Genomic DNA, 27,704 nt, shown 5'->3' with positions numbered 1-27,704 from the left:
GCTCTCACTCACCCAAACTCGCTCGTTAAATGGCGAAAGTAGTCCCGGCCCGGCTCGTCAGGAAATGTTTGAACAGAGTTTGATGATGAAGTTGAACTAAGCTGGCAGAAACTTTGATATGATCCGGTTTAATTCAGCACCATCGCTTCGGGTGCTGTCATAATGCTGCGCCCGAGAAACTTTGACGCGATTTGCATAAAGCGTTAGGGTTTTTACAGTTTCGTTTCCTCAATTATTTGCGCCAAACCCCCGACCAAGCTTCGTTCTCGGTATCTGCCGATCGTTTATTCAAAGTTATCGTGTAATGGGCCGCAGTTCATCCGTCAGAAGTGTTTCGGTGTACTATAAGTTATTGTTTTTGTTTCATTTTCTAAAAATGCTATTTTTCTTCTTTCTCTGTTACAGGTAAACTATCGCATTTGGAAATCGAGCATTATGCCACACTGTGTGAGTAGTAAATTATGGTAAAAATTGGGTTGAAAAGCCCCCCTGTTTTATTCCGCGACGAGTGCGGTTTCGATTTGTAAAGTATTCGAAAAGTTACAATCATTGGTAAAAGAATGCAATCCTTTGTTTGGGCCACTGGCAACATGTTACCAACCACATGCAGTAATACCGTGTATTCCCAGCCCGGTGGCAGTTAATTGTTGTCCGAAAAATCCTCACAGGATTCTCGTATTCGTGTTGTTGTAATCGGATACGCACTGAATATCACAATATGTGATGGTAAACGGTTATTGTAGTTCTCTACTTTTATGCGATGATGAACGTAACCTCTCACTCGAATCGAACGCATCCGTTTTGTGTGGGTTTTTTTTGCGTGCTTTTCATGCGTATACATCACTGATTGTGCGCAAATTTAATTATGTGTTTGCTTCACGTCACGCGGATAATCCTGGCTCGATGGAGTGTTACGCAATGTGTGGCTCCGTTGTGCGGGAGCAGCATTTTATTTCTTTCCGTTTATGTAGTCGACCGTTTCCGGAGCGTGTCTTTCGATCGCTTGTGGTTATTTCGAGCGGCGCCGGTGGCGGTGTCGGTTGGTGGTGGTATGTGACCCTGCTCTTTCACCGCCCCACCCGGCAGTAATGAGTATTTGCTGAACGACTGTGTGGCGCTAATGAGCCGGGATTTAATGAAGTTATGAAAACCGCCCACTCGGTTGGGTGGCATAAAAGAAAGGTACATTCGCGCGCAGAACGAGGTGTTAAACTCAGAGGAAGTACATGCACTGTGCGAATCACATCGTGCGATGCCAAAGGCAGCATTATTTGGTGGGGATCAGCATTGATGGAATTGTAACAATGGGAAGTCACATTCGTTTTAATGAGTGACTAACGCTATTGAGGGATTTATATTCTAAAAATTTGCATAACCAACGAGCTAATTTTGATTTGCTGCACCGAGAGAACGTGAACCTCAACGTGAAGTTGCCTTATTGAAAAAATTATCATACCGTTGCATCAAAAAGAAGTAAATGACTTATGCTTTCAATCAGCCTCCATTAGTTTTCAAAACTCAAATTTAGTGATGTCCCATTTCAGCACTTAAAGCTGTGCGTAACTTTACATTTCAGTGAAACGATTTAACCATTCCCATGCCACATATGGACGAATACAACCTCCATCACCCGCGCAGGTCACGGACGTAAGCAGCATGAAATCGGCGTTAAAAACAGTTAAGTGTACGCTCTTGCGTTATCCTTCGAGCCGTACGTTAAGCAGGAAAACCAATATCAAATCATCGCATTACGCGGAGCGTCCTAGAAGCAAAAATTGAATTAAGTGCCTTCTCGTGACGGACCTTACGACCCTCGGTCGTGTCACGCTGCGCCCGGTGCGACGTTCCACCGATCGGCGGCGATCGACGTCGACGCCGACGTCGGCGGCGGTATCTTGATTATAATTGTGCCTTTTTTCGTAATTATTCGATTCCCCATTCTGGTCCGGATTCGGGCCGTGTCCGGCGGCGGCACACGAATCAGCGCGCGATGATGGGCCACCAGTACTCACATTACTTTGTCCAGGCGTTTAAGATCACGTTTTACGGCGGCTGGCTTGCTTGCTGGCGGCGGTGTCGTCGCATGCCGTAAAATGAAGTCTCCCCGGTTTGGCTGGACCAAACGCGTTCGTAAGGACATCAGCGTTCGACAGCGCGCCGACTGCCCAGCCCAGCGATGGGTCGTAAAAAAGTGCCGACGACGGATCGTGGCCGTGGATCGAAACATGAGCCGACCACAATTACTTTGTCCAATCAAACACAAAAAAAGGGAATCGGAAAAAATCCTGTCTTGCCGCACGCATCGCTACACGCATCATTGCACCCGCCATCAGAGTGCATCAAAGTCGTGCCCTGGTGCATCGGGCGATCCAACCAGTTTGGAGCGATGCGTCGCAATGCGCACCGCAGCACATCACATCTCCGCGATCCCGGCCGGTGGATTAATTTGTGCGCAGCTGTTTAATGTTTAATGGCCACAGCAGACGATCGTCTTGAGCGCGTTGTTTTACGCAATCGTCGCCAGTGGTGCGGATCGGATCGTATTGCTTCGCTAGTTCAATGCATCCTCGCGAAAATATGTAGGGAATCTATAGGGTATTTTTTATGTTTCGACGATCCACCGGCGTTCCGATGGGTTCGTTTTAGGCCAAAGTGAAGAAGTTGTCACGACGGAGCCCTTGGCACGGAGAACCGAGATGGACAACGATTCCTTCTTTGGGCGCATCGGCTCGTTTCGGAACAAGACGCTGATCAATCTACATCGATAATGCTGGCAACCCGCACTGGTTTATCGCGAGGTGCCTGTCGAAACAAAATATCACAAAATTCGCATAGAATAAAAATATTAAATGGTAAATGTGACAAAAGCGTGCGATATTTGTGAAATTTTGCACTCTCTTCTTTATACTCAATTTTCTCGAAGTTAAATAATTCGTTATAAAAAATTAACTACTATACGAAAGATTAAACTAAAGTATTTCCTTAAGTTTACCACTTGAACCTAGAAGCACTTGGTAAACTTTTATCATCACCGTTGAGGGACTGGAGCAGTTTACTGACCTATCGTGAGTCCTTTCAATTGCGGACAAAATCCTTCGATTTGTGCCTGCCCTAATAACCACTCCACTCACGACGGGGTTCTCCTCTAGGGGATTTAGAATAATTTCCCCGCCATTTTCGGTCTCGACATGATGCTCCCCACCGTACGCACCTAGGCTATACTTATCTATCCTACGCGTCCGGTTTCGTTTTGTCGCAGATTTTCCCGTTTTTTATTTCTCCACTCACCTTTCACAACCCCATCGGGCCGGCATCGCCGACAAGTCCTGGAGACCCAGGGTTGGTTGGTTCTAATGAGCATTGTCTTCCCAGAGCCGTGCCCGTCGTCGGCTTAAAGTCGCCCGCTGTCAGTTAAAGGATGCCCATAACCGTCTTTTACAGCCATCTCTCAGTCTCTCTCTCTCTCTGCTTTTGCCGCTAATACCGTAAGATCTCGTTTGCCAGTTAGGATGTGTTTTTTTTTTTCATTCCGGTTTTGTTGCCAGCTTCTGTGCCACATTTATTTGCTCGCCTTCGAGTGGATACCTTTTTTCACCCGTCCAAGAACAGCACCAGGATGACAACCGTTGTTTCACGTTTCAAATCCGGTCTCCTTCTCGGACTCGGGTGGACGGAAGGGTCGCGAATCTCGACCATCTGAAGACGGTTTTGGGGGGGCAGGGGCACCACGAGACGGGGTCGAAAAAGGGCCGTTTTTCTTCGCCCTCACACTTACTGCGTGAGGAGAAAGGCTGAAGAATAAAACGAGAGCAAATCTCAGCTGCCTTATCGGTGAACCGCGTACTTCAGGTGCCTCATTAAATTCCTTTCTCTCTTTGGGCTTCGCTGTGGAGCAGAAAAAGTCACAACTTCTAAAGCATTCCGTGTAAGGACTTGAAGGTGGACCCCTTTGAGAGAGTGGTTGCGTTCGTAATTTGTGTTCAGAAGGTGGAAACAATTGATGTTGTTCCTCAATATCTCTCTAATCGCATAGGTTCCCAGTTGCTTGTTATAAAGTAAATCGGTATCACTTGAATTAACTACTATTATTGATGTTCTCGCGTTCTCTAGAATGTTCGTAACCGGATTCGTAGTTAGCGACCGGTGTAGCCGAACTTAAGGTGTTCCACTTTAAGGGCAGCGCAAGAAAGTTATGCTTGCAGCACATGTGGCAAACCGGCCCGGAGATGTGTAAACCATCCGTTAGCTCAAGTCTTCCTCTAAACGACAAGAAGCTGTTATTGCTTTCAAGACATTGCAACGGCCCTCTGTTCTGCCACGGTGCAAAGGAAGTTCTTGCCTGATGAAGCGGTCCTTGGCCTCTCTCAACTCCGGATTCGTCTGATGGTCCGCCGGCCCACCCTGGAACCAAGGCGGCTGACCAGCCACAACGTGCTAAAAAACCCTTGCGTGGCCTTTCGATAGCGATTTCGTGTTTTCGTTGGCTTTTACCAAATAAGTGGGTTTTCTCCGTTCTTCCCAGATTACCCCCAGGGACCACGACCAGTTGCGCTCGGACAGTAGTAATTGGGTAGCGTAAGGTAGTTGTTACTGTCGGTCGCGTTTCGCGTATCATTTTTTTTGTTCTTCTCCGTTGTCCTTCAACGATTGTCCGGTTCCAGATGCTGGAATATTTGGGCCTTTCTAATTGTTGCCGTTTACTCTTTGAAGCTGGACCAGGCGCGGTCGCTGTAGTCCATCTATGGTACACCCAAAATTATTTGCCCGTTCGGTGTAGTTTAGTTGATTGATGTTCGATTTTCAGTGCGTTGGCTTCGGGAGACCGCCTTTTATTTATCGACGTAAGCCGCAAAGAAGTGCCTCAACACGTAAACGATAGCGGGCATTCCGAGGCTGGCTTAAAATGGGAATAGTTTGTAACACAAACAGTGCCGTGTGAAAATATGTTCGCATTTGGCAATCTAATAGTCGTTGAAATTCATCTCCCTGCATTGTACGTTGTCGACAGAAGTGTTGCAGCTTTCAGTGATTGAAAAGTGAGTATTTCTATTCCGTCCTATTTTCATATGCACATCCTTTCGATGGGGCAGCTTCAGTTCTGCCGTTTTTTTTTGTTAAATCTTCCCCCACAAATACTCATAAAAACATTCCGGCGCCAGGAAGATGTAAATATCCAGCATAGCAAACGTCCTCGCAGTGGCTGTTGATATCGTCTTTTGGAAAACATGGTTAGCCGCTTCTTTCGCGTTCTCGTTCGTACGAGACGTCGAATCCCGGGCCATTGACAGAGTGGAATGTATGGTATGGCTTTCGGAACAGCGCCTGGAATGCGTGTGGTCCTGGCGTTGGATGACATAATACTTTCGGGAAGTATTCAAAACGATCCAACACGCGCATTTGGCAGAAGTACTCGTTTCGCTCGCGTGGGCACTGGCGATGTTTTCGACAAACTCTTTGGTGCTTTATCGAATAGCTTTAAACTTTCGAGGAGAGATCTGTGTTTGAATATTTGAGTAAACATAAACTCTCGCTTCTTAACCATCCGGTGTCGGGTGCTTCATTCTGAAGAGTGTTTTAATATCGTTATCATCTAAATTGGCTGGCAAATGCAGGGTTTCGCATTAAAATTCTAATCCATCATTCGAAAGGCGGAATTACAGCTTTTCATTTTTATGGATACAGCGTGCAATTATCTTCACCATACGATCGCTTGGAAGAAAAGGTCATAAAACGTGATTCTGTAAATAATAACGATGATTACTCGCGCAGTACAGCTCTTTATTTATTCATCCCTTTCTAATGCTTTATTAAAAAGATATCAAACGATTCAAAGGATGTTGTAGCAACGAAGCTTTTTTTAATTTATATTTTGATTATTCCATGTAGGACTGGGAACGAAGGCGCTGTCCTTCCAGACAAGGTCTATCTCTTCTACCAACGCCACCATTTTACTGATGGTGTCAGACACGACTGTTTCCCCATCAAAACCTGCCAAAAACCTCAATCCCTAGGCGTGAATAAAGTTTTGTTTGCAGCTGGCAAGAACCACCCAACAGGGGACGGTGGTAAAGGACCTGACTGCAAACGGAGAATGAAAAATGTTTCCAATTTGTTGCTATTGCTGTACGTAGACTCACACAGACAGTCTCTGCGAGGAACGTGTTTGTGTCGGGAGAGACGGTTCACAATTAAATTCTCGCCACCCGATGAAGTGCGCCAAAAGACCCTCAGTGGCGTGCGTGCCAATGGAAAATTTTCATTTTGTCTGCGATTAAATCATAAAAATGTGTTTTATGGAGCCAATAAATTTAAGCCCATTCAAAATGGCTTCTTGTCGGGTTTTGTGTTTTTATGGGCAATCGATGTCACTGCCGCTACTGCCGTAGCCCGTGCCCGTGCCGTAAAGATATTTAATTTCAGTTCACTTTCGTCTAGAGCGCTGGGTTTGTAGGATTATTTTTGTTATCGTTGAATCGATTGCTTTCCTGCTTTTGGCAAAACAGGATGCAGGATTGGAAAATTCTTTCTAAAACGAAACATATTTGCTTGCTCGTGTTGGCTAGGCAGGAAACGGTTCGAAATTTAATGAAAAACATCGGGAATCGGAAAGGTTTCAATGAGAATCGGAAAATGGTTTTCCGTTTTGGCGTAAGAAGGGAAAAGTTCCGACAAACAGTAATCGCGAACGGAAACTATTCCGGAGTCCGGAAAATCCAAATTGCACTTAATACAAGTACTCTCCATTGGGTAAAGCGCGGTAAACATCTCCATTTCGTCGTAAGGCGCTTTCCTTCACGGCATTATGTTTCCGCCCACGCGGTTGAATTGGAAAGCAAATCAGTACTTTGCGTCCCGCAGTTTTCGTAATTGTGTTGGTTTACTTTCCAGACAAGACGATCATCAAAGTCATTATCCAGTTGCTGCTTCCAATGCGCACGAATATATCCGGCCACTCAATTTGCTGGTCCCGGGAGCTGGCTTCGATTGGTTGCTGGTGATTCGATATTACGCCATCACAACAACGCAAGCCAAATTCGTCGCTCCCGCATTCTGGTCACGGGGTTGGAGTTTCAAATCATTCCAGAACCATTCAATAAAATGTAACGATCTTGGTGCTTGATGCTTCCGTCGATTGAGCGCCTAATCGAGGAAGGAAATCGGAGGCGTCCATTCGTGGGCCCCGAGCACTCGGATGAATGAAGCGAGATTTTAAAATTTAATGATTATTCGCAATAAATTGTGCAACATGTTTCTTGGGCGGCGATTTTTGTATTAGTAGAACCGAATCGGACGCCGAAACATGGGCTTCCCGCAGCAATCAAAGAACCGTTAGCTTAATCGTTCTTAGAGCTTTATCGGTCGTAACAGTTTCCTGCCGTATTGAAGAACTTGCTTCGGTGGATATAATTGTTTATTGATGATAATCTGTTAAAGTTTCGAGATTAGCCCAACATAAGTAAAAGATTGAAATGATTAAATTATTAATAATTTTTACCCTTCCCAATTAAGATGCTCAACCGTCCCAAACATTTGAACACGAAAACAATTTTAATGTGAATATATTGTGTTTCTTTCGTGATCCCTTTGACAACCACTTCATGCCTGAGATAACCGGGGAAAAATTCTGTCCGTCAATTTTATCAACAAAGCCACACAATATAGTCTGTCTTCATTCCGGCGAGCCTTTTGTCGACCGTCTGGAAGTCTAGCCCAACGCCCGGCAAATATACTTCGCCCAGATCACTTGTATGTTGCGGCGGATGAGGACCATAAATCAAAGAAAATATTTAATACCATTTATCTTACATCTACCGTGCCGTCGAGCCCGAAACCCGATCGGGAACACCCGATGATGGTGATGGTGCTGCTGTGTAGCCCCGTTTTGGCTGGGTTGTGCGGTAAAAAAACAATGCGACGGTCGAAAGGTCATAAGCATTGGTGAAATTTTCCATCCCACAACGCTGATAAATGTGATATATATTTGGGAAACCGTTGTTTTCGTACGGCTCGAATCATTTTTCACCTTTGCAGCGGGGTTATCTGAAACCAAAGCGAACCGCCACACGTCAGGGAAAGGGGACCCATCGGCATCGGGCGCGGTACATGGTAGAACAGGCTCTTGAGTAGAATTATGTTCCCCTTCATAGCAACGATGGTAACAAAACAAAAACACGAAACGATATTGTAGACCATCGCACACGGTTTATGGAAAGATACTGAAATCAGAGGATGAGTGAATTAAATTTTCGTATATTCGTTTGCCATGGAATGTTGATTTATTTTGCACGTTGCTTGTAACCGTTCGTTCATTCTGATCCTATTCGTCAGAGGATAAATACGCATCCCTGGAGCATAGATTTTTTTTTTTCACTATTGCATTTCTTATTAAAGACTGCCTGAATTGTTGTGTATTGACTCGTATTATTTCATATCAACACTGCCTTTCTTGTGAGAGAGCATGTTTTATGATTTATTGAGAGTAAATTCTGATCAAGTTTTTCTGATCCAACGTTTTGTTTTGTATTTTTTCCACCCATTTTATGGTTTGGAATGTATCTATTTATACACCATTTGATCCTCTAGCATTTGGCCACAGGGCTTAGGAAAATTGCTTGTCGCAGTGCATTATACATTTATCTTTTAAACAAAAGCAACCGCAGATACTTCAAACATGAATATCTGCAAAATGCTTGCCGATGTTTAATTGTGCAACATCGAAATGCTTTTGTGGTTCAACATCTTGGAATGCCGCATTTAATCGGTTGATATATCGCAGTGTAGCAGTTAGAGTTTACTACGTTGGTGGGGATGATCCGATTGTTTCGTCTGCCTTATTTCTCCTTGAAGAAGATTTTTCCACCAAAGATCACGACCACCTACAGTCGCACTGCGTTTCACAGAAATAAGTTGCTGCAAATGAATTGAATGTCTCGTCGGCTAAAATTTGGCAGCTGTACGTAACTTCTCGTGCCGGCCAGACATTTTCTTTCGGTCAGCGAAAAATATATTCCGTGGGTTTTTTTATGCTCTAGTGTCTTTCTTCCCGCACACACCGGTGCCATTGACGCGAAGCGTAACTCAGCGGCCATGCCGTGAACTGCCGTGAAACACCATGCTGCTCCATTCAAAAGTCGACCAATTTTTCTCAAGACTTCCATTTCCTGCCCGCCCACCGTTCGGGACACGCTTTTCGTTGCGGGGTTTCGTCCGAAAGGGAACTATTCCATTGAGACCGAGGTTCCCGGGCATGTGTTGTAGACGTAACCGCAACCAGCCTCGTTTAGAAACAGCTAAAAATAAGCATACCTCACCCGTATCGCGTTCGTAATCTTTTTTTCGTGGTTGGTTAACGATCCGTTCTATTGCGTGAACAGTTCGCTATTGGTTTGTGTAGGTTGTTTGGTGTTTTTTTTGTGCATGCTCTTGGCAGTCTCTGCACATAATGGTTCTGTCAGCTTTTTGTGTCTCGTCTTTCCGTATTGTTTGAACATTCCAATCGTTTCCTTGAATTTCCATTTCCAATGTGCTGGTAGCAAGTTTTTTTTACTGTTTCGTTGGTTGTGCCGGATTTTTTCTACTAACGCCCACCACGTGCTGTGATTTGGCGCTTTGAGTTTGTTTTATTTGGGCGCGAGTTTCGACGCGCGGAGTGATTTGTACAGGTTTGAAAATTAATTGCCCCCATGGATTTAAATATGCGATCGCCATGTTCGTGAATTTTTCGGGGCCAAGCGGAAAGGCTCATTACGCAAATTAAACAAACACGACCGTGCAGAAGTTCTGTTCTTCTATTGTTACCAGATGAACAGGAAACAACAATCTCGAGAAATTGCCACCGCCAAAGTTTTGCCAAACATTTGCTTGTAGGTTTTGTGACGTAAACCACATTATGCCATTCTGGGCAGGTCTGGGGTAATAAAAACTTGTATTAAATACACTACTAATTAGCATCTAGATACAATTTTAATGCATCCTTCAACTATTTCTCTCGTTCTAGGTGAGCTTGTTCGTAACATTGCGCACCCGAAACCATTTGGTTTCACCGTCAAGGACACCGACTTTCTTCAATTTTCTATCACTCTTCGACTTAATTGGTGTCAGGTATTCTCATTTGTAAGGATTTGTCATGTAATTTAGAAAAGTTCATAGATACACGATTCCGTTATAACTTAAATTATTTCTGTTCTCAAAATTAATTGAGTTTTTTATTCAGTTTTTTTATAAATGAGATATTTTTAACAATTGCAATTGCTTCAAAATTTTCTCTTTTTTAAAGCATACGTTGTGCGAGTTGTGTTTAGTTTGTTTAAAATTGTTTGATGGCAAACTTTTATCCAATTATGTAGACGGAAAAAAAATTCGCGGTAGAATTATATATTGCCGCATGGTTTTGTTTCATACACGTTTTGTAAACTATGAAACGTTCTTTTATACGAACGAACCGCAACCTGAATTACTCGTCCTAGACCTGCTGATGATTTAGAGTGGGTTTGAAAGGATTATTTATGCTCGATCATTTGATACACCCCGAACAGTTTGTCAAGCATTTTGTCAATTTATAATCGCACGCCATTTCTTTCCCTTGAATACATGCATCATATTTATGATCCACTTGCAACTGGAAACTAAATATGTTTCTGTCTGTTCCATATTTTCCGTGCTTTGGTATGAACCGTGAAGTAGTAGGGGTCCATCTAAGGCATGGCATGGTTTTTGCTACGCCATGCGCGCCGTAGCAAAAGACGAACAGTTACTCTCCATCCGATAGCTTCTAATATTTTACGTGTTAAGGCCGACTGGAAACGGCTTTGCATATATCATCTCCCTTCATTTCGCTCCCGCATTTCTGTGGATCGAAGCCCCGGAAAGCGAGGGCTTCGTCTTTCTTTGCAGTAGGTCGTCTGCACTCGAGCTCTGGAGGGCTGCAAAATCATTCTCTGTGGGTGTTGAAGCGCAAACGCTAGGAAGGGTACTCGATTTTTTGCTCCCGTTCCGTACATCGACGGACAGGTATTTTGAAATAGTCGGGATGAAGCAGTCTTTCGCTAGAGCGTTGCAACAAGAAGAGAAACCTTGCCACACGTTACCATACCTCATAAGTAGACGTTTCTTTGGTTGATGGAAAAATGTTGTGCATGGAACGCGGCCTTTTCAAGAAGCTCGCCAGTTCAGCACTTGACGGTTGGTTCAGCTTTCAGTTGCAGTTACACGAGAGGCACCGTTTTTCCTTCACCGTATGTCTCGTATGTGGTGCTGGTGTTAGTTTGCGTCATTCTGTCTGAATGTGAATTATGGAAGATGCTTGAGCATCGCCATGGGTTTCATCCATGCAAGAAGATATGTCGGGAGGCATTGCATTAAGCTCGCCTGAGGGCAATTGCGGTCCATAGACTACAGCAGTAGAAATAATGGAGTTGGAACAAAAAAAACAACAACAAAAAGTACCGTGCGAAAGTAAATGAGCGGCAGAAGAGATGATTCGCAAGGTGTTGAGGAAAACGCCCTTTTGCATAACGAATTTATGTACCATGAAACAAAATGTTGCTACTACTGAACCAGATAACGTTGGTTCAGGGACTCGTATCTGTCTTCTTATCATCATTTACAAGTAACACTTAAACCGGACACTGTGTCCGGCATATCTAAGTTAGAGTTTAATAAGGTCCACACTAAGCCTGCGTGCCAAAGCTTTTATGAAATTGATAACAGTGATCCTAAAAATGGTGTTATGCGTTTCTGCTGAAGTTTACGCGTTGCGCTACGTAATGATAATTCATTATCACCAGCATCGACAAAAAACGCCCAACTACCAGGCGTCTCCATCGAATCGCCATTTTAAAACTGATGAATCGGGAGCGCAATGATCGTAAATCGTTACCTTGGCCTCCGACGGCCATATCTAACGGTGCTCTTTCGCCCTGGTTTATATTCTCCACAGTCATCTATTGAAGGTGGTCCACAACTAACCCGTCGACCGCAATGTAATATTTACGGTTTGTTTGCACTTTCGGACAAACGGACATAAACAGATGCGGACCTTTTATTTCTTCGTGTTTTTTTCATCATATTTTTGCTCCACTCATTGCATGGACAACATGGAGACTGTTGGTGTCTGGCTGGCGGTTACTGACCGGATGGCCACTTTCCATGTACTTTCAATGTAGTCTGTTTTTAGCGTAGTCGCTTTCTCGTTAAAATTAATTTCACCATAAATTTGAGACAACGTGGCTAAGTTCGCTACGGAACCAGTGCCCTTGAGCGATCTCGTTTGCTCCCGGCGTCATAGATTGTCGTAAAGTGTTGCTCGAGAAGGGCTCTTCGTTTTTGGTATTCTGCCTCATTGCGGAGGTCAAAGAGGGTCGCACGAATCCGTAATGAGCACTGGCGATTATGAGCTTTCGGCCATAACATAAAAATATCAAACACACTTTTTATATACTGTCACTGGCGAGCCGCTTGTTGATAATTGTATTGGCTAAGCATAAGCCAATAATTTAGGAAAACATCCGCAACGTTCCAGTTCGTGTCCTGTCATGCATCTCCTGTACTTAAAAGAACTCTTTTTTGTTGCTCTTCTGACCGTGGTTTGCAATTTGTTCGAGATGCATATTGCTGTTTCGTTCTAATGCTTCCATTTTTTCAAAACTTATGATTTAAATTTTTTGTAAAATATTTCTACAAAAATCAATCCAAAAACAACAACTTGAACTCACTGCCTTAGAAGTAATAAAGATTAATTATTGAGTGGAAATTGGTTTGGAAGCGTATGATAATCAGCAACGAAAGCAAACATAGTTCATTAGAGTGAGGAGAGCAAAACTTCACAAACACGACTTCGGAGAAGAGGAAAACTTTTTAAACATATTCTACGTTTCGAAGTAGAACAAATTCACGAATCCTCCCGGATTCAACCGTCAACGAAACAACGAATAGCCAGGCAGCGAAGCAAAAGGCACCCCCGTTGGTCCAAGAATATTTACCACGTCTGATGGGTCCCCAAATTTGGCGAGATGAAAATTATTATGACCCAACACGGTAGATCTACTGCTTGACCGTTAGCACAAGTACACGGGAGTGTTTATTTTTGTGGGAACTCCACGTCGTGTTCAGCTGTCAAATGGAGAGGGTCGCGAAGAAAAGAAAAGAAACCCATTAAACCTTAATGAATGGAAATTATGCTACGTCGGAAATAAAGGTAATCCCCGGACGAAAGTTAAGAAGGTGCGTTTCCTCTTTCGTTGTTACCGGGATGTTGTTGTGCTTTGGGGATTTTTTTTGTTTCACAAAAAGGGCCTAGTGCACAAACAACTAATAAACACAAATCATAACTTGTGTCCCAGAATTAAATCATTGCCGTTTCGGGTTCTTCGTTCCGGTTTTATTCGCAATGGGTATTCGGGCGGTAGAAACGATTAATGTGTAAAGCACTATAGTCAGTGGTTGGCAAACAAATTTCATTAAATATTCAAAGCAAAAATGATCATCAAATCGTGCTGAATAAAAAAAGGAAGTATCTTACACTAGCTGTGTTTCCTATTGATTTGATGTTTAGTACTTTTTAACAAAATTTGTTCTATATTTTACATTCATATTAATGACTTTGTTCAAAGTTGAAAGGAGCTTAGTAACAATGTAATGGTATTAGGTTTCCATCAGCATGAGCATTCCTTAATTTCGTGCAGCTATCTTGATAGTGAACATTTATCTGTTCTCGGGTTGTTTACGTCGTAGTTTGATTCGGTCATAAAGAAGCATGTATGTTTTGATGAAAGTATGTAAAACTCCTTCCAAAGCAATAAAAGACAGAAACGAAAATCCATATCAATGCAAAAGTCTGCACTCAGCGACCTTTAGACTTTGTTCTGCATGCAGCGATTCAAAGGAGCATTACAAAACAAGCCCAAAACAAGTGCCGGATGTTAGAAATAGTACAGCAAGCCGGTAACCTACGAGATGTAGTCGGTCATTTACACACAACCCGAGACTATGTCGTTCTTGCGCTGCGGGCCGGATCATTGGTTTGCTGAACTGGTCTGTCACTGGATATTTCTCTCCACGGGACCATCGACCAGCCGGTCGCTTTTGGTACCTTTTTCTACCCTCGGCACATACCGTCAACGTCAGCTTGTGTGTTTGGATTACTACAGCTGAGCAAGCATGGCGCTACCCCCGAACTAAGAACGATCGAAAGGAAGTGTTGCGAAATGTTTGCTTTCTTCGCATATTTAAAACCAACCTTTCGTGTGCGCTCCATTCCGATCCTGTCCGCTTGGTGGGTGTCGGAGAGAAAGGACCACGTCCCGACGGAAAGGATGCGAGTTGCAGATAAAAAAGTATACAATACAATTAAATTTATTTCAAATTGAATTTTACTGTCTCTTGCCGAGTACTGTGCATCCTTCTCGTTCCTGGGGCCCACGGGAACATCGCACGGGTGTTGCCATTTATGTTTGCCTAGTTGCCCGAAGCTTTTTTCCGGCAATCGAGCACAGGCGTGCGCCGTGGGGGTACGGTGAGCAGTGTTTGCATAACAACTCCCAGCCTTGCACTTTGCAGCAGCGGGCCTATCGTCGTGCATCCTCTCAGTTTGCTGCCGAACAAAAGTCACCCGTGCACATGGCTTTCGGGGAAACCGGGCGGATATCCTTCTACGTTCGAATAAACAAACTACTCTGTCGACATGGATCCCGAACCGGGAAGCAATACGCATACCCACCCAGCACGACGTCCTTGGCCAATATTAGCCGCTGGCCACTGTACTCACTTCTTCACTCCTTTGCGTTTAGTGTAGGGTGTTGTGTTTTCAAAAGGCGCCACTCGGCCCGGTGCGAGTCGAAGGAAGCCCGCAAAGTCTTCGAGCTGCATTCGTTCAACTTCCGCTTCTCAGACGGCACTTGAACGGGACCGTGTGGAAAAAGAATACGACCTCGGGTGATTCGTAGAGGTTGAAGTTTAATCGTCGGCAGGTCGGTTTCATAAACTGCTAAATTCTTCAGCACGTCCCCAGCGACCGGCGAGGGCCAATGGCCAAACACTGAGACGGGTATCGCCCAATAGGTTTCGGCGAAGCATTATTTTTGTACAGTCCGCAGCACACCATCGGGCAAGCGAAATATGCTCCGCCGCAGCAAGAAAGGTGGTAACGAGCAATAAAGCTGCTAAGAAAAATGGCACATAAAAAAAGGGAACCTGTCCATTTGGCGATCCTGCTCCGACTCCGGCCGGGGTGCGAGAAAATGGGAAAGTTTCATCGAATTTTTCACTGCCGGCGGTAGTCGTGGTCTGTTTCACGCAAACGGAAGACGATTCCGTGATGTTTTTTCGTCAAGGAAACTTCTCGTAAAACAATGCTTAACCATGTTCTTGGCTGAAATGAGACGCTTGCTGAAAACCTAACAAAAAGCTGCACTTTCAACTTCCGCCGTGGTTTTTCGTGTTTTGAGGTGAAATTGTGCAGTGTGGGAAATTTCCAGTCAGCCGCACTCACAATTGCTAGACGTCGGCCCCTAATTCCGGATCGTTTTCTTGGTGAGCTCGGCGTTTTGAGGCATTCCTATGCGAGGTAGGTTACTCAGCAGTTGACTGATGGAATGTGTAAAGTTGTTGTTCTCAAGAATTATTTTGAATTTTTTTTTGAAAATGCGATTGCACTTTGTTTCAAAGTTATTTAATCTTTCTTGGTACCGCTGTATCTGGAACATTGGGAAAGGATCGTTCCGTACAGTTCGTTTGAGTTTCATACATTGACTGAAAGTGTTAGACAACTACACACCACGTGCTGTGTATAATTGCACACTACCAAGGATGTGCACAAAAGAAAATTAAGTCTCCCGGTTGCAGAAAAGTCCATCCCATGGGTCTGGTGGTGTGTAGCGCCTTCGCTCTGACCCGCAGCTCTTGCTATAATTTGCAAAAATTGAACTTGACACAGTGGAACGGAGTGTAATTTAATTACAACTTAAAATTCATAGGAAAAAGTTCACCGCCGAAATTAGTGCCCTGAAGCAGACGAGTACCATCACCGCCGCCGTTGAGCGTGAAGCGAACGGAAGAATAAGTCGTTGGCCGAAAAAGGTGTCCACATGGTGCCGCCGGTCGCCTGAGGATGTCCTTTAAGATTCTGCTCGGCACGAACGTCGCATCCGTAGCGTGCCCGAACGACCTGCGACGAGGTGTGAGAAGTTATTCTCTGTCTACATAATTATAATTTCATAAAATATAGCTCCATAAATCTTACGTCGTGCTCCCTGCTACTTCCCGGGCTCTGCGGTCCACATCAAGGACATCCTCGAAGCCGTGGTAGATTCTCGGGATACTACTTTCGCCTGGTAGAGTGGCTAAGATTTCTTTCTGGCGTATCAGGCGTGCAACCGGAGAGAAAACCTCGGCCTCGCCACGCAAAGATGTGGCCTCTTTGGTTCCCTTTCAAGCGTACGGCTCACCCATAACTGGCAAGAGTCAGGAGTCTTTTGGGGATCGCCGAGCGTAAAGTTGGTTGGTCCAGATTTTGGACAAAACGAACCAACCCACTGTTTTACATCGTTATACGCGAATGAGCTGACCAAACTGGTATGGGTTAAAAATTTAAATAGATAAATTATAGGAATCCCCGTTCGCTCGCCTGGAAATGAATATTTACTATGCACCTTGCGTGCTGTATATTGCTACCTATTCGTTGAATGTTCAGTGGCGTAGTATCGCGATTTTCTTTTGTGCGCAGACGACCAAAGTCCGAACGTTTTCAGATGTTTTATAAATGACTTTTTTAATCAAAAATGTAAATTTCGCAAATGGTAATGTAAATTTCGCACTAATTGAACGTTGGAAAATGCTCATATGGGCAAGCTCTTGTAATGTTCATCATGGGGCTTGTCTTCGCTTTAATATTTCACTCAGCTTAAATTTGTTTTAATATTTCAACATGTTTAAATCCCCGCTGACTTCCACGTGAGCGAGTTTTGAAACAGTCGGACTGAATTTTCAAATAGGTACGTGCCGTTTTGATCGTGAAGTCATCATACTTGCTAAATGACGTTTATATTTCCGTAGCAAAGAATAAAATGGGTTTTCGGGATGATGTGGATAATCTGACAGATGAAAACGAGAGAATCCAAAGGCAGCTGCAACGAGATACTACAAGCGTGATGGGGAATTGTTCAACAGGATTAGATTGGATTTTTCTCTGGAGAATTTCCTCGCTCTAGTAGTAATTTTGCGTCCATCTGTTCCTTGCATTGCATGATTCACGCGAAACTCCGGGGGATAACTTTCAATGCGTTTATTGACAGGCGAATAGTGAACAACACATTTCTAGTTTAGTTATTTACAAAACTAAAATCCTAAGGAACATTGTTTGGTCTGTGACCATTATTTTTATTAACATAATAACGAACGTTTTCATCGTTTCGAGACATTGAAAGTATATTGTTTCATGAAATGTTTGACGAAATATGTGTGTGGGGTTAATAAACTTAACCAACTAATGCAAAACTAAACCAAAGGTATGAAATATTATGAATTTTTTAAAAGTTGCAATTCAAATCCTTGTTACGACCACATTTGTCGTTCGAAAGCACACATAACCATCGAACGGAGACCATCGTCAGTTGGATGCTAAAAACAGTCAACATTCTTTCCCTCGTTTGCCACCGCTACTGGTAGAATTTTTAATCGAACCAACTCTTGTGCTACCACCGTTCAAATGATTTTAAACTTCAAACATGACGATAAACAACCTGTCATTGTCAAACTTCGGCTCCCTTGCGATCCGTCCTGTGCAGCGTGGCCCGTTGCTACGTTATTTGTTTTTGGGGTCAAACGTATTTAACCGTTTTCGGGAACCCTCCCGAAACGTGGAACAAGGGCGCCGTTGTTGAGTCTGTGCAAGTGTTCGGTACTAATTTCGACGTCAATCAAGTGCCTGTCGTTGGAGCTGTTGAAACAATAAAAATCAATAATTTTATAGCTTTTCCACTATTTAATCTGCTCTCTGGTGCCCGTGGCAAGGCGCGGCGCGATGGCGATGGTGGTGCTGAGTGAGTGCGGCGACACCGAAGCAATAAAATTTGCCTCGTCATAAATTAGTTTCCCATGCCGGCCAAAAAAGCCGTCCAATTTTTTGATTGCTACTGCATAGGCATAAAAGAGGCGCCGACCGGTAAAGCGAGAATCATGACGGCACGACGGCACGGAAGAAACTCCGTCGTCTTTAGTGACGGGGAGTCAAGTCGATCCGAACACGAGCTCATGAAGTGCAAACTGTAGTAAATCGGCTGCCCTGCTGGGGCTGCTTCTAATGGGCAATAGTCTGCAAGAAAGGAAATAACCAGAAGCAACTACTCCAAATGGTCGGATCCGAAAATAAATTTGCCAAACCTTGCGTCGGCTGTCCGTGCTGTTGCTGCCGACGATGACTATCACAACTCCGAACATGTGTTAGGCTTTCAGAAGGAAACATGTTTGCAGCCAAACATGCGAAAATACGCTAAACTAATGGACACCGCGAGACCTGCGGTTTGAACCGGCGCTGTAAAATACAAATCGCGGATTGTATATTAGCTCGATAATGTTTAATGGTTGTTTTTAGCAAAGCTGTCTCGCTAGTAGTTCATTCAACTATGTCTGCTTTGTTACACTAAACATTATGAAGGGTATATTTTGCAACTCTCAACACTTGGGTGAGATTTGATTTCTTAACGGCTTTATGTTTGTTTACTATCATTCCGTAAATAAAGCTGCGCCGTGGTTTTACTTCTCGTTTCGGCTGATCATAGCAAAATTAAAAGACGGCTTTCCGGTAAACCGCAAAAGATGCCGGATTTGAAGAGAATTGTGAATGCAACTTGCATGAGCTGAGCGATGATGCGTGGCGTGTAAGATGTGCTTGGCGGAAAGGAAATGGGCACAATGGTAATAAAGATTTCAAACCAGATTTATGATGAACGATGAATGTTGACGACCAGTGGACGTGCTAATTCTAGAACAATCTTACGACCATATAAATTATCGAACAGTTCGGGCCTTACGTTAATTGTGACAATCCGGATAAATCTTGTCGGGTTAATGTTCCGGGTTGCTAGAGAGCTACTTCGCTGTTCGCTCTATTCTTGAAAGGTTTCCACATTGAGCAACACACATTGAACTGGAAAACACAGGAAACTCATTGCAACAGAACCAACGCATTAGGCATTAGCCTAACGAAGACGGCTGTTGTAGCACCAACATTCTGCGGTTGAATCGGACGCAGCTTGTATTTTAAATGATACATGGAAAATTAAAATAATTATAACAAAAAAATTAACCTTTAAAAGACTTATTGACGCTCAGATTAGTTAGACCTTACCTACACTTTCCTACATTTCACCTTATCGAACCACTAATAGCTACAAACTGCAATTCAATTTCATAATGTAGTCGATTGTCCCAGATTTAATGCATTCATCAAACACATCAATACATCACGGATTCATTACAATCGGTTAGATGTAATCTCAAAAGTGAATGATGATGCCATTTGCGTGATATAATTGCATTTTGCGGTGCACAGTAATCTTCCACAGGCGGCGTGCAATTGGGGTGATGCAATTATTGCGAAATATAGTGCAAAAATTTTATAGTCCTTGATTGGAAATCCAGTATTTAATGATTTGCAATGAACCTTCTTACATCTCTCTTGCTGACTCCGATTGCTACAAGCTTGAAGCTTAGCATTGGCCTTGGGCTGATCGATTGAGTTAAGAATCCGATCACGGTTGAAGACGTGTAGGTCGCTGGCGTTTGGGTGGTATTTGCGAAAGCAGCTTTGATTAAACGTTGACCACTGAATAATTAATCAAAAAGGTGTCCCAATTTGATAATCTAATTGCTCTTTCGTAAACTAAGAATTAGATTCGCAGGTGTTTCAAATCAATCGGACGAACCTTCTCGAGATAGGCCTTGCCTTGTCGAATGGCTTGAAGCATTCATGCAACGCTGTTTGCGCAATCTAAACCAATTTCACTTATAAATTGTAGAAGCTAATTTCATTAGGTGTTTATCAAGACCCTTTCATGCTTCCGTGTGCTTCGGGTGGATATTGACCGCCGTCCGGTTTTATCTAAACCCGAAAACCTGTTGCATCCTCGGTAAGAGGGTAAACTAATAGAATTTGTACGAGAGAAGTGGTGGCCACATGTGCGAGGCTAAGATGTGTTCTTGGCAGTTGGCTTACGAAAGAAGGACCTCGGACCTTCACCGGTGCGCCATGATGCAATTAGGTGGAAAAAGATATCCCAAAACTCGAATGCGAAAGGTTGCTGCAAGGGCGCAAATCCTCGCCAGGGAGTGCAAGCACCACAGGATAAGAAACTCATATGTGAGCCCACAGCGGACCAACGGTCGCACCGGGTTATTGCTCCATCGTCGACCGCACCGAGTGTTCGCCCGAATTTCTCCTTCGAGAAAACATCCAACATAAACGCCGCCTCAACGGTCTTTCTTTCCAATCCCGCAGCCCGCAGCCGTCGTTCGAGTCACTCGACGCCGCCTTCGAGCCAAGACAAGCGGACATTAGAGTGGCTAATACCTTTAGCCAATATTTTCTTTGCCGAAATGCTCTCTCCTCCCGCACACGCTCTGACCCGTGGTGGTCTTGATGCAGTGCTCGCAGCGATAAGAGACTGTGCACTAACTCTCCGTCCACTGCAAGACACCTTTCCCGGCCCGAAAGGATCAGAAGTGTGCATTCGAGTTGGTGTTTGATTTACGTTTCATTTCGTTTCGCAGCTGGGCTTTCCGTGGCCTCCGCTCCATTCAGGATTGATCGGGAAAAAGCAAAAAAATCTCTAACGTTTTCTGAATGGCCTTACTAAGGAAATAGTTGGCAAAAGAAGAGGAAAATGGAACAGTAATTGAGAGCCTTCCGGTGAACACGGCCGAGCAGGAACTGAACAGGTAGCCTCCGAGCAATCTGGACGTTGTTTTTTTCTCCTTCTCTTATCCCACGATGGTTTCGGAACTGTGACCGGCACTGTTATCGGAAATCCGCTGTGTTCGGATGGCTAACTTTAAAACAGTTTTCCGATAGTTCGTTTGCGCATCGGTGTTGGACATGTTCAGGTTGGCAGCTGTGCAAGGTTGTAGAATGGCTTTCCTCTTTTTTGCTTGAATGTTGTTCGCATTTTCAAATATTGGGAACAGAAACGGTAGAAGTTGATAACGTATTTGGCAAACTTAAATTGAAAACCAGTAATAGGATTCTTAAACATCGGGATATGAATACGATAATCTCTACAATTTTATCTAAATAAAATATCTTCAACAAATTGCAACTATTGCAAACTATTGCAACAAACCTGTTACAGATGTTTACACCAAACATTCAAGACTTTTCCATTTTTAATTTTTAAGTTTTAACGCAATCGGGCCTCCCACGAAACAATGTCGGAAAAATAGGTAAAGGAAAACCAACTTTATGTTCCAAACACTCCGATGAATAGGGGAGATGGGCTTTAAATTAACTCAATTTTCTGCTGTCCGGGACGGTTCCTGGCCTGCGTTGCTCATCATCAACCGACAATCCACATTCACACTTTCCTTCATTGTGGCCAAAAAAAGTTCAAAATCAGTTGTGTTCTTCGTTTTCTAAGGCTCGACAGCAACGACCAAATAAGAAGATGAAAAAGGTGAAATTTGGTTCCCATGTTTCGTTTTGATTAATTTAGCATTTTCTTTCTTTCTTCCCGTTTTTTGATTGCCGCCTATCCCATCCTTCTCACCCGGGCATCCGATACTCGACCTCGACATCTACCGCTTCCGGTTTCCTTCCGTTGCCGCCCATCGCTTCCATTATGCAGATTATCATGACGGAGAAGGAAAAAACCAAACTGGCCTCAACCGAGAAGCGAAAAGCGGACGAAAGCGAGCCGGTCAAGGACTTGAAAAAGGTACGTACCACCACCTTTAGGCAGCACCCTAGCCGCTGTGCAACTTTGTGTATATCTGTATGAGTGTATGTACGTGTATTATGTGCCATGTTTGCGACTTTGTATTTATTGTCCATCGTGGGGTGCTACACCCCAATTCTAGCCTCTACTTCTTTTACTCCATTTAAGACTGGCGTCTGGAAGTACTTTAACGTTTCTGTCGGTCCCGCAATGAGAGTTCTTGTCCGATGCAAAGACACCTCAAGCGAAAACTTAGATTTTTACCTGGCCCATTACTTTTTACCTCGACTTATAGCTCAGACTGCAGCGTGGTGTCCCTGAGCTCAAGAAACTGCGTGGCGCACCCCAATGGTCCAGAATTTACTCTCGCTTCACCAACCACCAAATGATCCGTGAATTGAGTGCGTGCCGGAAATCGATTAACGATCAGCAGTGTTTTGTCACGTATCGGATATTGGATCACGTTTTAATTAAACACCATCATCATCACGCGATATATGTAGTCGGCGTGAGCAATCACGATAAAGGTTGACGGCCGCGTTCTACGTCAATGATGTACCCGGCGCTCTCGTAATGTTTCTTCCCGGAAGGACTTTTCAGTAATAAAGTTTTTATTTCTGTACTTAATGATCCATGTACTTTACTAGTGGCGGTCACGAACTAGGCTTAAAGTAGGTTCGGGGTTCGGATATAATGAGGTTAATGTGATGGAAAACGGACATATTTGAAATTACTTTAAACCGTTGAAAATGTTACTTATGCCACTTGTTCCCATTATTTAAAACAAACAGTATTTTAATAACTTCCTAAGATATGCTACATTTTAGGCATTATTGCTTGGCACCTTGTTTCAAATTTATGGTTAAATACTATCGGCGTCCGGATTTTACATCCAAAAAAGGTCCTGATAGAAATAAAAATACATTCGTCTCATCTCTATTTCTTATTTTATTGGTTCATGCTTAAATGAACATACACAACTTCAAATGGTTAGCTATAAAACGTACATCTCTTGGTAATGTGTAGATTCTACCTGAAGACAAAAATTAATCTGCCAAAATTAAGCTTGCGGATTTTTGTTACAAAAATCATCCATAGATAAAGCATCCCTACTGTAACGCAAACTTCTCGAAATAAGCTTTTTAAAATATCACCCAGCCACAAACACGCGCCGTTCGTGTAATTGTACGGTTCAAGAGCAGCACTGGCAGACCGTGAGGAGGACGCGCGTGATTAAGTAAATAACGCGGGCCCCGGAACGAAGGAAGAAATTGAAAACGTTAATTTATACAGTACAGTGTGCGTTATTAAACAGGCATAATGAAAAACTATGACAGCGCTCCACCGTGATATTGGATGCGGAAAATGGGCCTCCACCCGCTTTAAGCCGGAATGAACCATGGGCTGCAGAAGTTAGTCTCTCACCACACGGATGGCCGGAATTTGATCATCGGCACAACGGATACGGATGAGCATAAAGTTACGTTCAGAGTCGGAGCAACTACCAGCCACCAACAGGGCGGTCCCTTCTGTACGGCCCACGTCTGCGTAGAGGAATGCCGCACCGTCTCTGGTAGCATATTGTTTATGACAACAATGAATGTTGTCTGGCTCGCAGAATTACAATTTCACACCGGTAGTTAGAAAACTGGTGCGAAAGCAGAGAATGTTTGGATCGAATGGTTTATTAAGGAACTGCTTTAGCACCGGGGGAAACCAGGGCAATTGTTGGGCCTGTTTTTAATATGTACGCTTTATGGTTCTGTCAAAATCAAACGATTTGTGCACCATAAATTGATTCGTTAGACTTTCTCTACAGCGTGTCTGCCTAGGCCTTTTTTAGACTTTCATTAAAGCCCTCCGTATAGGATGGTATTTTTGTTCTCCTTGTCTACTTCGGTGTATGTCAAAACTAGCTGGCAACTTCAATTTAACATTTTTATCAATGTTCTGTTAAATTGCAACTTAAACCATACGAAGTGAACAACTTGCTTCAGATGCTGTTAAATTATTGGACGATTCGTTTCCTCATATTTTTTCCATTTTTACGTATTGTGCACGTTATATAGCATCTTATTCTTTGGCATTAGTGGATTTATTTAACGTTTAACTTTCTTTCTTACTTGTTTCATAAAAAATCTTACTAAGAAATCTATTTAAAGTGTGTGAACACGTTTTCAGATCTGCATCAACCACTGGGACTATTATCGAAAGTAGCTTAAAAGACGTCGTTGCTTTGTAATAGCGATCCTTGACATTTTCATTCGATCCTCTCGATTCAACTTTTTCAACGATTTTCCAAAAGTACCGCATCGTAACACTGCATTGTACGGTGTAAAACGATATCGCTTATACGAACCTGCGCTACGCCCATTATAATTCCAGCTGAGTGGATACTTAAGAGTTTCCACTGCAGTGAAGCCATAAGGAAAACTTGTTCGTTTACTATTCATCGCACTTCGGCAGCACAGTGCCGGCTGGTGCAACATATTATCGAATTTCGCTCACCTGTTGTTCACTCGCATATGGCTTCCTTCAACAAATATTTGTCGTCCCACCAGTAGTCACTTCAATGGCGTTCGGTTTCAAAACTACTAGCGTAGTGTGAAGTTCTTGAAATTGCTAAGTTCATGCTCCGCTAATGGCAGCACAATGGCATAGAATGTCGCGCGTTGTCGTTTCAATCAGATTGCAGCAACACGTGGGCCGCGGTTGAAGCCGTATTGAAATCCTTTCGATTTTATAGCAGCAACACGCTGCGAGTACGTGCGACCGGAATTATGTTGCTTCTCAAACACACAGCGCTACAGAAAAGTACACTCTTTTCAACGACACGCCACTCTAGCCCGAGACTGGAAAAGCGCCAACGTGCACCAAATTAAATGATGCTATGCGGAAGTAGTAACACTTTGAGCACGGTGCTGGCCCGTGTTCTGGCAATGTTCATCAACGCCAACGAAGCAAAGATCCGCTGGTGTTGCAACGCTCCATCCAGACGATGTCCTTGCGCCACATGGTCGCATCCTAACAGCATCCATAATGAATGGACGGGTGTGTGGCTGCTGTCGTGTGAAAACACGTGCATCGTAGTAAGGGGCGGTTATTTATAAACAAAGACGAAGTAAAGATAAGAATTGTGCGTTTTTTATGCTACAATGAACTCTCCGCTGGGCTCGTTGGGTAAGACAAACTACACAACCCAACGAACTTTGCTGGAAGAGTGTATGTTGTTGTTTTTGCAGACGAAACTTTTGCGCTTTTTTAACCACTGCCACTCTATGCAATGCAACGCTTGGGCTTGTACACGAGCTAGACGAGAGACTGGCAGCTTGGGTACATCACGAGGAATATGCAAACTTTTACGATGTATCATAACAAACGCATGGTTCCTTCGTTTCGCTCGAATGACCGGGATTTTCTTCGTAATTTAATATTTTTATTCTGTGAGGTTTGTAAAAAACACGACTGCACGTCTGAGGGCAATTCTTGCTAGGCGTAATCATGTTCTACTTCTTTGATAGTAAATAATGAAATTCAGTTACTTTCTTTTACTGCTGAGAATAAAATGGCTGAATTAATCTCTGAAAGCGTGCCTGAAAGTACAACTGACCAATAACTTTCAGTTTGAAGCTTTCATTCCATTGTGAAACTATTTAAATAACAAAAAAAATCAAAGATATTAAATTAAATAATTGTCCTGTTGCAGCTTTATCGTAATACGACTCTCCGGGGAGCGTAGTTAATTGAAAAGTCTCTTCCGAAACTTTTCACACTTATAAAGTTAAGTTTTTGTGTCTGTGCTTGGTCAAGAGCATGACTGCTAGCCATTCCAACTGCAGATGAACAACTTTCTCTCGAATGAACCCCATTTTCCAAAGCTATGGCGGCGGATAATCCTACCCAATGCTAATTTTCAACTGTGTCCTTGCGCTGCAGGTTTAATAAAATCTGCATAGCTATGAATGGAAGAAAGAGGCACAACACGATAGCTCGAGCTCTGGTACAATGAAGCGGACAAAGTGCAGATAGACAGAGTTGCATTCGTATTTCACTCGCTTTATGAAGTTGTAAAGAAGGTTGCCACTTTACCAACGCTCCTTCGGGACCCATTTTTCCGCTCTGGCATTCTCACTGCATGAGATCATAGTCCTTTTTAATATTAATTTACGGCTTTGAATACTCTATGTTTGACACCAACAGGTTGTTGGTTATTTTCCAAGTAGAATGCAATATTATATTAAAGAAAACGTGAAATGGCAAACTGTTTTTGAACTTTTTTCAAAATTATTAATGGCGTTTAGTAGCAACCAGCAATCAATATTCGACGTAAGGACTTGTGTTTAAATTGAATAAGCCTGTCTGTAATTGGAACGACAATTACTAACAATCAACATAGAATATGAATTAACAAATCCTGTGGCCAATTGCTGGCATGCTAATTTTGCTTAATCTGAAACCAAGATCTGTCATTTGACGAAGGTTCATAGTTTTCATGCTCTGATCAAAAACTAGATTGGTCCGAATCTTAAATCGTTGTTGACCAGTATCCTGGGGAGGCCCGTCCAATCCAGACATCATCGAAGCCATTCGGGGAGGACTTTATCTTATAATTCACTTACTATATAGTCATCACTCTTCAAACCGGCATCCTCCTTTCTACTCTCTTCTTCTTCCGTCCTAGATGGTAAGTGGCTACATGAGCCAATGGTGGGCGATCGGTGAGCCTTTCCGCCCTTGCCGAGCCTTTCCGAAGCGGCGGAGATCCTTCTGTGTTTGACAGTTTGTAATGGCTAGCACTGATTTCTTTTCATCTTCCTGGCAGAACTCCTATATTTGTATTCTTTAAAGTGACTTTTTTCACTTGATGTTTTGTGTTGTGTTTTCCTGATTTTGTATGACTGTATCGCTGTTCTGTGCGTCGTTTCGCTCTCCGGTTACACACTTATCCTTCTTTTTCTTGTAATTATAGGCTAAACTGGAAACTAAAGCGTTGAAGGCTAAGCGGCCCGGTTTCACGGACGAACGATACCATGAGACGTCGTACTATATTGAAAATGGTGAGTGACTAGCAATTGGCAGACCGTTGTGCAATTTTCTTAATGAAACATCAAACTCATTGCCAACATTTCAAGCTCGTGGACCCCTTTTTAATGAAATGATTCTCTTCATAGGCCTGCGGAAAGTTTATCCTTACTACTTTACCTTCACAACGTTCACAAAGGGTCGTTGGGTTGGCGAAAAGATTTTGGACGTATTTGCCCGAGAGTTTCGCGCCCATCCCGCCGAGGAATACGAACGGTGCATCAAGGCAGGTACCCTGACCGTAAACTACGAAAAAGTGCCAACAGACTATAGGTTAAAGCATAATGACCTCCTAGCGAACATCGTTCACAGGTAATTGAAATTGATTGTTTCTACTTATGTGTTTCCTGTAAAATATTTCTGTTTCTGAGCAATATTCCTTAAACGTTCATTCGGTCACTGAAAAGGCTTTGTCGACCTTCAGAACACCATTCATTTGGTATCCTTTCTTGACGACAAGAAGGCTCGTTTGGAATTGATGAATTTTCTAAAACCACGCAACAAACCTTTCACGTTAATTTCAACGAGACATTGCAATATTTCTGCAATGCTTTTGCATTCACCGTTTGATTAATTTTGCGATGTTTCTATGCTCATTGTCTCCTTGTACAGTTTCTTTTTCTTACCAACATAAAAAAGTCTTATGACTTTTAACAAACCACCTAGAAATGACTGTGGTACTGCAAGTGCGTAACTTTT

General features: G+C 43.3%; 1 protein-coding gene across 1 annotated transcript in view; it reads left to right on the top strand.

Annotated features, from left to right (window-relative positions):
* The window catches only part of LOC131212679 (pseudouridylate synthase RPUSD2-like), a 104,157-nt gene that overhangs the window by 55,405 nt on the left and 21,048 nt on the right, over window positions 1-27,704 (top strand). The window contains exons 2-4 of the mRNA XM_058206637.1: window positions 21,834-21,923; window positions 26,893-26,980; window positions 27,095-27,317. Coding sequence (XP_058062620.1) covers window positions 21,834-21,923; window positions 26,893-26,980; window positions 27,095-27,317 — 401 coding nt within the window. The remainder of the gene's footprint in view (window positions 1-21,833; window positions 21,924-26,892; window positions 26,981-27,094; window positions 27,318-27,704) is intronic.

The sequence above is a fragment of the Anopheles bellator genome, chromosome 2 (assembly GCF_943735745.2).
Source record: "Anopheles bellator chromosome 2, idAnoBellAS_SP24_06.2, whole genome shotgun sequence".
Taxonomy (NCBI): Eukaryota; Metazoa; Arthropoda; class Insecta; order Diptera; family Culicidae; genus Anopheles; species Anopheles bellator.
This window is presented reverse-complemented; position numbering and strand designations above follow the sequence as displayed.